The sequence below is a fragment of the Bidens hawaiensis genome, unplaced genomic scaffold (assembly GCF_021521415.1).
Source record: "Bidens hawaiensis isolate Kalapana, Puna unplaced genomic scaffold, B.hawaiensis_p1.1 tig00079486_1, whole genome shotgun sequence".
Taxonomy (NCBI): Eukaryota; Viridiplantae; Streptophyta; class Magnoliopsida; order Asterales; family Asteraceae; genus Bidens; species Bidens hawaiensis.
Genome location: NW_027506744.1, coordinates 11,622 through 23,337, shown reverse-complemented (window position 1 = coordinate 23,337; position 11,716 = coordinate 11,622). Strand labels below are relative to the sequence as shown.

General features: G+C 35.7%; 1 protein-coding gene across 1 annotated transcript; it reads right to left on the bottom strand.

Annotated features, from left to right (window-relative positions):
• Positions 1 to 5,179: 5,179 nt before the first annotated feature.
• On the bottom strand, positions 5,180 to 8,484 carry LOC143618489 (thioredoxin H1-like). The gene is made up of 4 exons (XM_077090693.1): positions 8,377 to 8,484; positions 7,280 to 7,366; positions 5,590 to 5,712; positions 5,180 to 5,490 (listed from the first exon to the last, which is right to left on the bottom strand). Exons 1-4 carry the CDS (start codon positions 8,482 to 8,484, stop codon positions 5,335 to 5,337), a joined length of 474 nt encoding a protein of 157 aa, XP_076946808.1. The 3' UTR covers positions 5,180 to 5,334.
• Between the last annotated feature and the right edge of the window lie 3,232 nt (positions 8,485 to 11,716).

The following is an 11,716-nucleotide window of genomic DNA, read 5'->3' as shown; positions in this document are numbered from 1 at the left end:
GAAAGCCATCCCTGTAAAGGCTTCAATCCCAGGTGTGTGGAACAATATCTCAAAGGTTAATGATGACTTAGCTGATGTTTCAATTGATGTGGAGGGTTACTTTATACCACGAATCGGTAGAGGTAATGCTCATTATTTTTGGCTCGATAATTGGGGCTTGGAGGACAATCTTAAGAATTTGTATCCGACCCTGTTTGCCTTGGAAACTAATAAATTTTGCATGATTGAAGATAGATTGAACCTAGTTCAAAACGATTGTAATCCGCGGTGGGTATGGAAACGAGGCTTGAACCTAGCAGAAACACAACTATTGCAAGTTTGCTGGAGCAGGATTCAACAATTGGTTCCACTAGCAACCGAGGATGGGGGTTGGTGCTGGGCCAACAATGGCTGCAACACGTTTTCAACTAAAGGGATTCGAATGGATATTGAGTCTTCCATGTTCGGGCAAGAAAATTATGTTCATCGTTGGTTGAAATGGGTACCAATTAAGGTCAACGCGTTTGTATGGCGGGCGGCTGTTAACAAAATCCCAACAATGGAGTCTTTAATTAGAAGAGGAATACAATTACCGGATGCGGTGTGCAAACGGTGTTGGAGATCAAATGAGAATGTAAACCATCTTTTTTTTGAGTGCATTATGTCAAAACCAGTTTGGTCGGCATCCAACAGTGGATTGGTCTCAAGGTGGATGAATGTGACACGCTTAACCAGGTGGTATCTATTCCGTTTGCAAGGGCAGTTGATGGTAAGTTGATGAACATCGTTTACACGATTATTCTCTCAACATGTTGGTGGATATGGAAGGCCAGAAACGCAAAGGTATTTAGAGGTGAAATGATTGGAGCGGAGAAGATTTTAGACAACATTAAAGTCAGCTCGTTTTTGTGGCTGAAACACCGGGCAAAGTTGGAAATGCTTGAGTGGTCCAATTGGTGTCTGTTCAATTGTTCCTGGTCTAGATGATTGTTATGTATTATTTTATGTATTGATGGTTGTCACTTGTCACTAGTGTTGTTTGTTTTGTATAATTAGTTTGGGTCTAGCTACTTGCCTGAGCCCATTTAGTAATATTGTTGTTAAAAAAAAAAGATACATTAGACCCTTTCCCATTTTTTACATTTATAAATGCTCGGCGTGACCATTAACTCAAAAGTAAATAATGGTACTTCTTTTACGAGTCCCTTTCATCTTGTATGCTTTGTCCCGCTTGAAAATCACCTAAGTTACCTACTCTTTTACCACGTAGATCTTTATGAGTATCTCAAAATAAATTTAAATATATATAGTATAAGATACGTGAATCCAATGTCTTGAAACCCGGCCCGGACCGGTCCGGGTCAGGGTGCAGAACCCATTTTCTAATGGGCCGGCCGGTCTGCGCGGACACCGGTTGGACCGGACCCGGTGACCCCGCGGTCAGCCTGGCAATTTTTATTTTTTCCTGTTTTTTAATTAAAATTAATCTGATCTGCAAATTATATCACATACCAAACAGTCAAACACACCAACTAAAGTTACTAAACCCTATTCACACCACCACCGCCGCTCCTAACACACCGCCGGAATGGCAGTAGAAGTTGCCAGATCTGTGAATTGTAAACAAATTAGAAGAAAAAGAAGATGTTGCGAGCAATAATATTGCCGGATCTAAGCTCGTTATTATCACTAGTGGCGCTGTGGCGGTGAACAAGGGTGGATGTGAGCGGCGGCGGCTGACGGTGTTGATAGATGGTTCTGTATGTATCATGTGTATATCAATTTAGGGTTTTGAAAGAAAAGTTATAAATATATCGGAGAGAGATAGAGAACAATAAGGGGTGTGCCATTTTTTAGTGTGAATATTGCATTTTAGTATATTATGATATCTATTTTACATATTTGATCATTTAAAATTTCACTAAACATTAAATAGTCCTTCAACATCAATTATAGTATATATAAAAAGTAAATATATTATTTATGACGTTATCCGGATTAATGACCGGTCCGACCTTCCGGGTCGGTCCGACCTGTGACCCAGTAAGCAGTCCGGGTCAATCTCCGGTCCGGGTCTGAAAACATTGCGTGAATCATTAGTAGTATGATGTGTAAATGTTTACGTAAAATATGAAACTCACACAAATGGTTTTAAAAAGAAGTTATCGAAGTAAACCACATACAATCGACAACTACACTAGTCGCAGTTTAGTAGCGAAGGTAAGACTGGATGTCAATCTATGAACACTTTAAGAAAATTCTCGACACTTAACCTGTATTAACCTAAATTAATAAAGTAAGTTTAATGTAACAACTAAGGAAGTAAACAAATAATACTAAAGAGAATATAGAAAACGAAAGTAAGAAACCAACTATGAACTAGAGATACTCAGATATGGAGAAAACCACTACCTAGGTAAGAGTTCTATTTGGGAATACTGAACTTCTCTCGTTATGAAAACTATAATGGAACCAGGATCTTAAAAGACGACACCCCTAGACAACCTAGTGGATCATTCTCCGGGTGTGACCAGAAGAAAACCTAAAGGGCGTATGACGCATACTGGTTGGTCAAATTACCTGTCAGTCTCTCCAACAACACTAAAGTTCCTGAAAGATAAGTTATTTGTTAGTCTCACAATCTCAATACAACTTAAAGTGCAAATGGTGACCTAAGAACAATAGAGAAGACACATAGTAGCAATGAAACTAGGAAATTCTAGGGCAATCTCCTGTCATAGCGTCTAAACCTACACACCTAACATCACAGACAATCCGACTATCTATCACTTGTCAACTATATATCTAGACATGTAGAATATAAAGTTCTAGCAAATCACCAATCAATGTTCCTATGGATTGCTACCACATAGCAAACCATAAAATAATCACAAACATATATTAAGTGGTCTAAACATGCATATATAACTATAAGACATTCAATAAGACATACGGTGAACAATGATTAATAATAAATCAGACTTAGCTATGCATACACATTAGATTAATTGCAATAAATTGTTTACAACAACGCCAATCCATCAATACGAGTCCATAAAACCGATAAAAGACCAAACTCGACAATAGTCATCAAACCTAAGTAGCACTGAGGGTGTGGAAAAAAAACATGTTCAATCAAGGTTGCAAAAGTCGTTAGGCAGATCTTAGGGGGTGTTTGGGATTGCTTATTTTCACCAACTTATAACTTATTAACTTTTTGAAAAGTAATAAGGTGTTTGGGATTGCTTATATTGTGAGAGGAAAAGTTTCATAAGTTACAATTTTGTAACTTATTAACTTAATAAAAAGTTATAAGGAGGTAAAATAAGGAATCCCAAACACCCCTTTAGACGGGCAACTGGGGAATTGGTTGTAATCGTGGAGAGTACTCGGGCATAGTAAATATAAAGAAACTTATATTTGAATATTAATATATATCAAAATAAGCATAATTCACGTCAAAAATGTATCCTTGCCAACTAGGAACCGCCTAGCCCGATTTTTAACTAACTTTTAGCCGACATGAGAATTACGTTTTACTTTTTAAGTCAAAATCTGCTCAATTTGACCAACTAGATTCGATTAAGTCGTCTCGACACCATGCCTTGAAGCGATTACTCGACGGGTACTCGGCTCTGTATACCTATTTGTATAAAAAAATTGTTCAATGTATAAAACCATCAATAAAAGTTATTACTCGACGAGTACTCGGCCATGTAGACTTACTTTTACAACCATGTGTTCAATGTATAAAACAATCAATAAAACTTGTGAACATGATGTCAAATTAGTCTATTCAAACAAAGAATCAATAACCAAATCTTGATAGATGCTTGATTCTTGACCCCGGGCTTCACTTATTGATCCCGAATGCCCTATCCAACTCGAGATCGCCCAAAGAGCCCCAAAGGGGCAGCTGGAATCGAACTCCCTTGAATAGAATATGTTAAAACATATATAATCGGTTTTTATGGTTTTCAACCAAACTTTAGCGTTTTCGTGCATCACGAAGGCGGGCTCTTGACTTCTCGCGTGTCGCTGGCAACAAAATAGTGGCCGGCCACTTTCCAAGATTTCATGTTCCTTGCGCGTCGCTAGTCATGTCCTCTGTTTCTTCTAAACACGCAAAGAATCTGGACATGAAGTTGTCCATATTCATTACGAATCTAGACATCGATGCTAACTATATGCATCAAACTCCCATTTTTAATCTCTTTTCAATCTTTAATCCCACATGTATGATATTCTTCTCAAACATCTTCCGACAATACGTAAATATTACATAAAAACCCCACAAAATATAACTAAATGTGTAAATATCAAATAATAACTAAAAATGATAACTAAATCGCAGAAAATAAAGGAAAAATATAGAGAGTTGTATGTGCACTTTACGTCACGACACATCATCGTACATCTACTTATTTACTTTTTTATGTTCACCTACCCCTAAAGATTGTCTTTTAGTCTCAAAGTAAATGATACTTGAACACGTATATACTTTTTATGCTTGTGTAACTCATTATTTGTGCACTTTTTTCGAACTAAAATAGATAATGTGTGTAAAGTAGTTATAATGTCTCATCTCTCTTACTGAAACACTAATACGATCTTTGTTATAATCATTAATCACATATACTGTAACTATCAAATACGTAATTCATTTGTTGTGTATCTACGTATTTACTTTTTATACTTACTAAGACACCGATAATGTGTATTTGTTATGATTCACATATTGTATAAGTATCAAATACATGAATCATTTGTTATGTATATGCTAATTTACTTTTTATTATTACGTACACCCAAGGATAAACCGTACACAACAAGAATAGGAGATTGAGAGCGTGAAATCGAGAAGATCGCCCCAATTTGGTGAGCGTAGGAGCGAAACAAAGAAAAGGTAGAGAGAAGTGGGGGCGTTTTAGGGAAGGATGGAGGAGTAGGAACACCATCCGCCTAACTTGGTACCGGAGTAGGATGATGAGGGAGATAAAGCTCCATATCGTATGCCCTAAATATTGTCTTTTCGTCATAACATAACTGATACTTGAATTTGCTATCTACTTTTTACACTTGCGTAACTTATGATTTATGTACTTTCTTGAACTAGAATTGATAATGTGTAAAAGTAGTAGCAAGATGTGAATTTGTTATGATCACAATATGATGAAAAGGAATAATATCCACACAATAATAATCAATAATCACCATAATATGCATAAACTTCACAGAAATAACAGATTTACAAACCACAATTATACAGACAATATGCAAGACTTAAGATTTTATCACTAATCCCAAAAGAAATAAAAAGAGAGACATAAGTTAATGATGATGAACATCTAGAAGCTAAGCAGATGCAGTAGCAGGAGCTGCTTCAGAATTCTTAACAATACAGGCATGGAGACCATCCTTCTTAGCACCCACAAACTTGTCTACCACCACTCCATTCTTAAAGAACAGGAATGTCGGCATTGCTTCCACTGAATACTCTTGCGCAACACTCTGTAATCAAACCGTCAACGATTGTCAATCCATAAGTAAAATCTACTAAATTTAAAGGAAAAAAAAAACATAAGAGCATATTTGGGTGTGTAATATTACCTCAACTTCATCAACATCCACCTTCAGGAAGGTAACATGTGGCATCTTCTTAGCAAAATCAGCAACCACCGGTGCAATCACACGACAAGGACCACACCATGATGCGGTGAAATCCACAACCGCCTGTCGACAAGTTCATAAAAACGGAATGCAATCAAAGATCCGTCTATTTACAGGAAATTCATAACCAATACAAGTATACAACTCCTGATAAAGATAGGCAACCCAAAACTAGGGGCGTAAACGAGCCCGAGCTTCACTTCTCGATCCGGCTCGTGAACCTAAACTAGCCGGCTCGTGAGCCTAAACAAGCATATTATTTATATAATAATTAAATTTCAAAATGTTCGATATATATTTATTTAATCATTATTATTATATGTAAAAGTATTATAAAAACAACTACATATGATAAAAACAACTAAATAATATATATATTATATTTTATATAAAAGTATAACTAGAATTTAGAAATATATGCAAAAACAATTATAAATTTATAAATATATAATCTAACTATCTATATAATTGCCTACCATAAAATCTTAGGTGTCGCTCTCAGGTTGTTCCCCCCATTCTCTAGAGCCTCCAGATTGCTTGATTTGTAAATGGAGGCTTCTCATGCAATTGACCCGAATTCGCGGGTATGGGTTTCACCAAACCCGGATAGTCTTTAAATGGGTTATAACATCTCATCTAATTGTAAAACTATTTCATAAACAAACAATAATTTTCATGGGTTACGGGTCTCACCAAACCCGGATAACCCTTAAACGGGTTATAACATCTCATTTATTTGTGAAATAACCCTTAATTATCAAAGAATAACATTCACGGGTTATGTGTCTTACCAAACTCTAATAGCCCTCAAATGTTTTATAAGATCTCCTTTATTGATAAACTCTTTCATTATCAAACCCTAATTTAATTTATTTGCTTTACATGTTCTTCGTTACTGGTCTATCATCTCCATCATCGGTTAACTTCCAACACTACCAATCATCGTCAACTAAATCAACGCCTCTTTTTTGATTAGACATATATTTGTGTTCATGTTTGTACATTTAAAAAAATCAACATGCTCGTGTTTGTTTATGTTTGTTCGTTAAAAATCTAAAAAACCTAAACATCTCAACTGATAAACCCAAACGTTAAAAAATATAATAACAAACTAATATATATGTATTAAATTAAAACAAAACTACATTAAAAAATAAAATAATCATCATAAATTAGCAAAACGATTAAAAACAAAAGTTTAAATAAACTCCCGTAACACGGGAGGATCAAACTAGTTTAATTAATAATAATTTAACGAGCCAAGCTCAAGCTTGAAAACTACTCATGAACCGAGCTTGAGCTTTAAAATAGAGCTCGAAATGATCCCAGATCAAACTCAGCCGCTCGTGTACACCACTATGCTAAACCCTAAATTCAGCAAAGATATGTCGCGATTAAAGATGTTAATACAAAACCAGGAATCAATATCAAACGAAAAATGATCGAATGAATCGATTACCGATCGGTATAATCTAATCAATGAACCCTAAAACGAAAATCAAGCTTATAAACTTCATCGACAACATTAACAACATCGAATTCAACATAATCGAGTGCGTAACGTGTAAACATATATAAGAAATTATTAAAAATTGAATAAAAAAGGGGGGATTTAGGGTTAATAATATACCAGTTTCTGAGAAGCCTTGTGCTTATCAAGCTGTTCCTTCCACTGATCAACGTTGTGGCACCCAATCACAACTCCTTCTAATATTCCCTTCGATTATATATCTTATAGCTTACAAATACTCTTTCAAAATATACGACTAGAATGATTTTGCACTACCTAACCCCAACGGCCTATATATAGGGTCAATGACTTTATGGTCATAATTACGTAAATGCCACTCAGTTTCTAGATGAAGGCTGGTGTAATTGACCCTAGACTTGTATAATGCGTGTGTATCTGTAATTCTTTCATTTGTTTAAATTGCAAAAACAAAACGTGACTTGTCTTACGTTATATTATAGTAGATTCTAGAATACTGATGTTGCGATTGCGATATTCAAATCGGATAGGGCTTTGATATCGTGCTAGCGTCTTATATCACTAGCGTGTTATTGGGAACTCAAAATTCATTTTTGATGTTCCATGTTCTATGATGGATTCATTTTATATTAGGCTGTTAAAAGCATTTAATATGTTTTTTTAAATAACGATGGTAATTCGGACTTACTGGTGTGTCTCTTCATAGCCATGTGTGTCCATATCTTGGACAAGATTTCAACCATCCATCATTAGTTTGACGCTCAAGGATGACACCATATATTAGCCGATGAATTAGTAATTGTTGTTCTTGCTTCTTTAGTACCTTCAGTGGTTCATATCTCCGTCATGTTCCTTGGATTATTTACAAATGGTATTCAAGCTCTTATTTTTGCAACTTTAGTCGCGGCTTATATATGTGAATCCATGGAAGGTCACCATTGACTAGAAAGTCTTTTTTTTTAACCTAAGGCAATGTGTGTGTAGCTAAAAAAATGACTTAGGGAATAAAAAGATACAACTACACTATATACGATCAGAGTAATAGAAAAAAAGATTACAACAAAGATATTAGAGTAGAGAATTGAAAAAAGGGGGGAAAGGGAAAAAAACCGACAGCTTGTAAAACCCCCCGATTTGGTTAAGTTTTTTATTAAGTCTTTGTTAACTTGTTGGATGACAAGAAGTCAGTACTTCCTACCGTCATCAATGCCACCACTTTTTGAGCGATGCTAAATGACAGTGTAGTCATCACCCTCACAATTCTCGTAAACATTACAACCATCGGTGATCAAGGCACGTTGTTCTTCAACCATCGCTTTAAACCTAGATGTGAGATCAATCACCATGTGTCCGAGTTCTTCAGACTCATGATGTTAGTCTAACCTTTCGTAAGTATGGGGACCTGATTGTCGTACTTACAAACCTAGGGTTTTTGAGTTAGCTTCTCTTATATACTTGTCTAACAAGGAATGATTATAAATACGGGTTATTTGTAATCAAGTAATCATAACAATTAATAATACAATCAAGATTTAGACTTGAAATCTAATTGTCTTTTACATGCCTCATTCCATTCGGACGAATTTTGTTTAATATCTTCGCAATCAAGATGCTAACAAGCTTATATATCAACTAACACAAATTGAAAGCAAGTTGTGTCAAGTTTAAAACTGAAATTGACTGCATAATTATGAAATTGAATTCCTAAATAACCGTATGAATTACTTAAATCATTATTTTTCAACATAAAGTTATATAATTTAAAAATCAAAGTTTTGGTTTTGGGGAAATTGTTAACTTCAAAATCGAGACTTCAAGTGATGCAATTTGAATATGTCGGTTTGTATAAACCGCCTATGACAGTTTGCCACAATATCCGCCTGTACCGTCAAAACATGATGGTACATTGTTATGCTAAAAACCAATTCATAGAAAACTTATTGGTAAGCAAATGCTTTAAGCATGGGGTTGATAGCAATTCACAACTCAAACCTAAAAATTAATCCATGATATGATACTTTCTCTATTTTACATACCCATTTCCTCCAAACCCAAATTAAAGGTTTTGATTTGTGATAAATATAATTGAACCGATTGACTACTTGCTTTTTAACTTTTTTAATAATCAAGCTTTATAGTTCGGTTATGGTTATACGTTCCATAAATAATCGAGTCAACCAATCAAAAACTAAAACCAAAATTTACATTTTATATAAATGATAGTATACGTCGAAAAAGTTTTGTTTTCTTTTTTATTATAATTATAAATAACACATATTCCAATAACCGTCTTTACCAGTAACATATTAGTTGTCATTTAACCGAACCGTCTTTTCCAATAAACAAATTAATTAAATCGATTTTAACGGAAATCAATCCGTTATGAAAAGTTATTGCACACATAGTACATGTGAAATCAATGCAATATTAAAATACGTCATACGTTTGATCTTTATCATTTAACGGTTGTTAAAAAGCAAGTAAAACAACATAAAATTATCATTTTATCCCTCTTAGCAAAGCAATGGAGTTCCAGATTATGGCTTTTAAACATGGATGACAATTGGGTAACACTGAATGGTGGCAAGTAACCACCACAAAACGCCGTCACCAAAAGCATCACATAATTCACCAGTAACCCACAAGTTACTAGATTTACCATCATTAAAGACATGTTTAGCATTATTGGCTCATTTTTAGTCGCTAAAGCTAAAAATTAAGCTATAAGTATTGAGAACCGTATGTGAAAGAATGCATCAAACCGATAAAGTTAGACGCGTAGCTAGAGGTGCACAAATCGGGTTCACCTTGAAAACCCGTACCGGTTCGGAACCGGTTTTTTTCACACCGGGTAGAAAATGAAACCGGTTCCAGTCAGGAACCGGTTCGGTTCCCGACCCGAACCGATGCCCAGAAATGCAAACTTTTAGGAACCGGGTAGGTTGGAACCGGAACCGGTTTTTACGTAAAAACCGGTTCCACCGGTTTTTTTTTGAAATTTAAACATTATAGCCGTTAGGAACCGGTTCCAACGGCTATATAGCCGTTTTAGACCGTTGGAACCGGTTTTTTAACTATAAATAGGTTATCTTCTTTCTATAAATAGCAAGGTTTGTTTGTGTACTTGTTAAACCACTCCCAAAACTATAAAACACACTCCAAACCACAATTAACCTTAAACCGACAACAAATGGCAACCAATGATGACGTTGTTATGGTGATCGAAACAACAAGATGCCCCGATGTTTGGGTTCATTACGATTTGTGTCTCATGACCGACTCACATGAGTTGGCACGTTGCAAATATTGCTCGAAGTTTCTTAAAGCAGCGTCCAACTCGACATTACGAAAACATACGAATAAGTATTGTCGAGAGAAAAGAAGAATGGAAGCTAAAAAAACGGAAGTGGGAGAGTCGTCCGGCTCTACAACCCAAAAATAAGTATTCCCGGGTTAAAACGACGGACTTTGTTTTTTATGTTTTAGTTGTTATGTTTAGTATCGTTTATGTTTTAATAATGTTTGTAATAGTTATTTTTTAGATGAATAAAATGTTCGTCGTTATTAAAAAAGTAACAAACAATTAATCATGAGTAACAAAAGTAATTATAATAAAACAAATCAAAACTAAATATTAGTTGAACAAGTTACAAATAAGTTTACCAAAACAAATAATTACAACTCTTCTTCGTCTTCATTCTCGTCTTCACCCTCGTCTTCGTTATCGGAAGAAACCCCGTCCTCCGCCTCCTCATCATGAATATGACGCTCTATTGGTATTTCGTCTTCAAAGTTCGCCTTGTGTTGTACACGATCCACCGCATCCAAATGGTCCTTTAGGCAAATGCAAACCTCTAGAGACTCGGGAGTTAGTTTTGTTCTTCGCATAGATAACACCCTCCCACTAAGAGAAAAAACCGATTCGGAAGCAACCGTTGAGGCTTGTACGGCAAGCAAATCACGAGCCATGGCGGATAGAATGGGAAATTCGTTTTGTTTACCTTTCCACCAAGCCAACAAATCAATATTGCGAATTTCGTCGACCGTTGCGCCCTCAACATAGTTTGCTCCACTATATCGACCAAGTTCGCTACTTGGTGTGTTTCCTCTTTGCCTCTTAGATGCCGATTCACGAATCCCATTCATCAAGTTTATAAGTGGGTCATTGCACGGCCTACCAGTTGTTGTTTTTTTCACAAAAGACGATCTCGTGCTTGGACCATACATTTGAAAATAATGGTCATAAAGGTCTTGAAGGTTTTTGTTGAACTTGTCCTTCGCTTCCGTCGACAACTTCGGGTCAATCTCGTGCATACCTAAGTTGTCGAATATTTCCTCAATCGTTGTTTCAACCCCATTAACATTCCAATAGGGGTTTAATGCGGCGGCACAAGTGAAGACCGGCAGTATAATTTCAAAATATTTTATGAACTTTTCTTTCATCACCGCAACAATATTTTCGAAGAGTTTGTTCTTCTCCGCAAAGCTTTTAAAAACACAAGACATATAGTACAATTCTTGCAAAACCCAACAACTAGTAGGGTAATAGACTCCCGATAATTTTGTTGTTGACTTTTT

Bases quoted from the DNA above. Each gene is read 5' to 3' on its own strand.
- LOC143618489 (XM_077090693.1), bottom strand. From the start codon at position 8,484: ATGGTGATTGATCTCACATCTAGGTTTAAAGCGATGGTTGAAGAACAA. The intron at 7,367-8,376 runs GTCATTTAGCAT...ATATAATCGAAG, and splicing joins GTGAGGGTGATGACTACACT to GGAATATTAGAAGGAGTTGT. The intron at 5,491-5,589 runs GTAATATTACAC...GTTTGATTACAG, and splicing joins TGGATGTTGATGAAGTTGAG to AGTGTTGCGCAAGAGTATTC.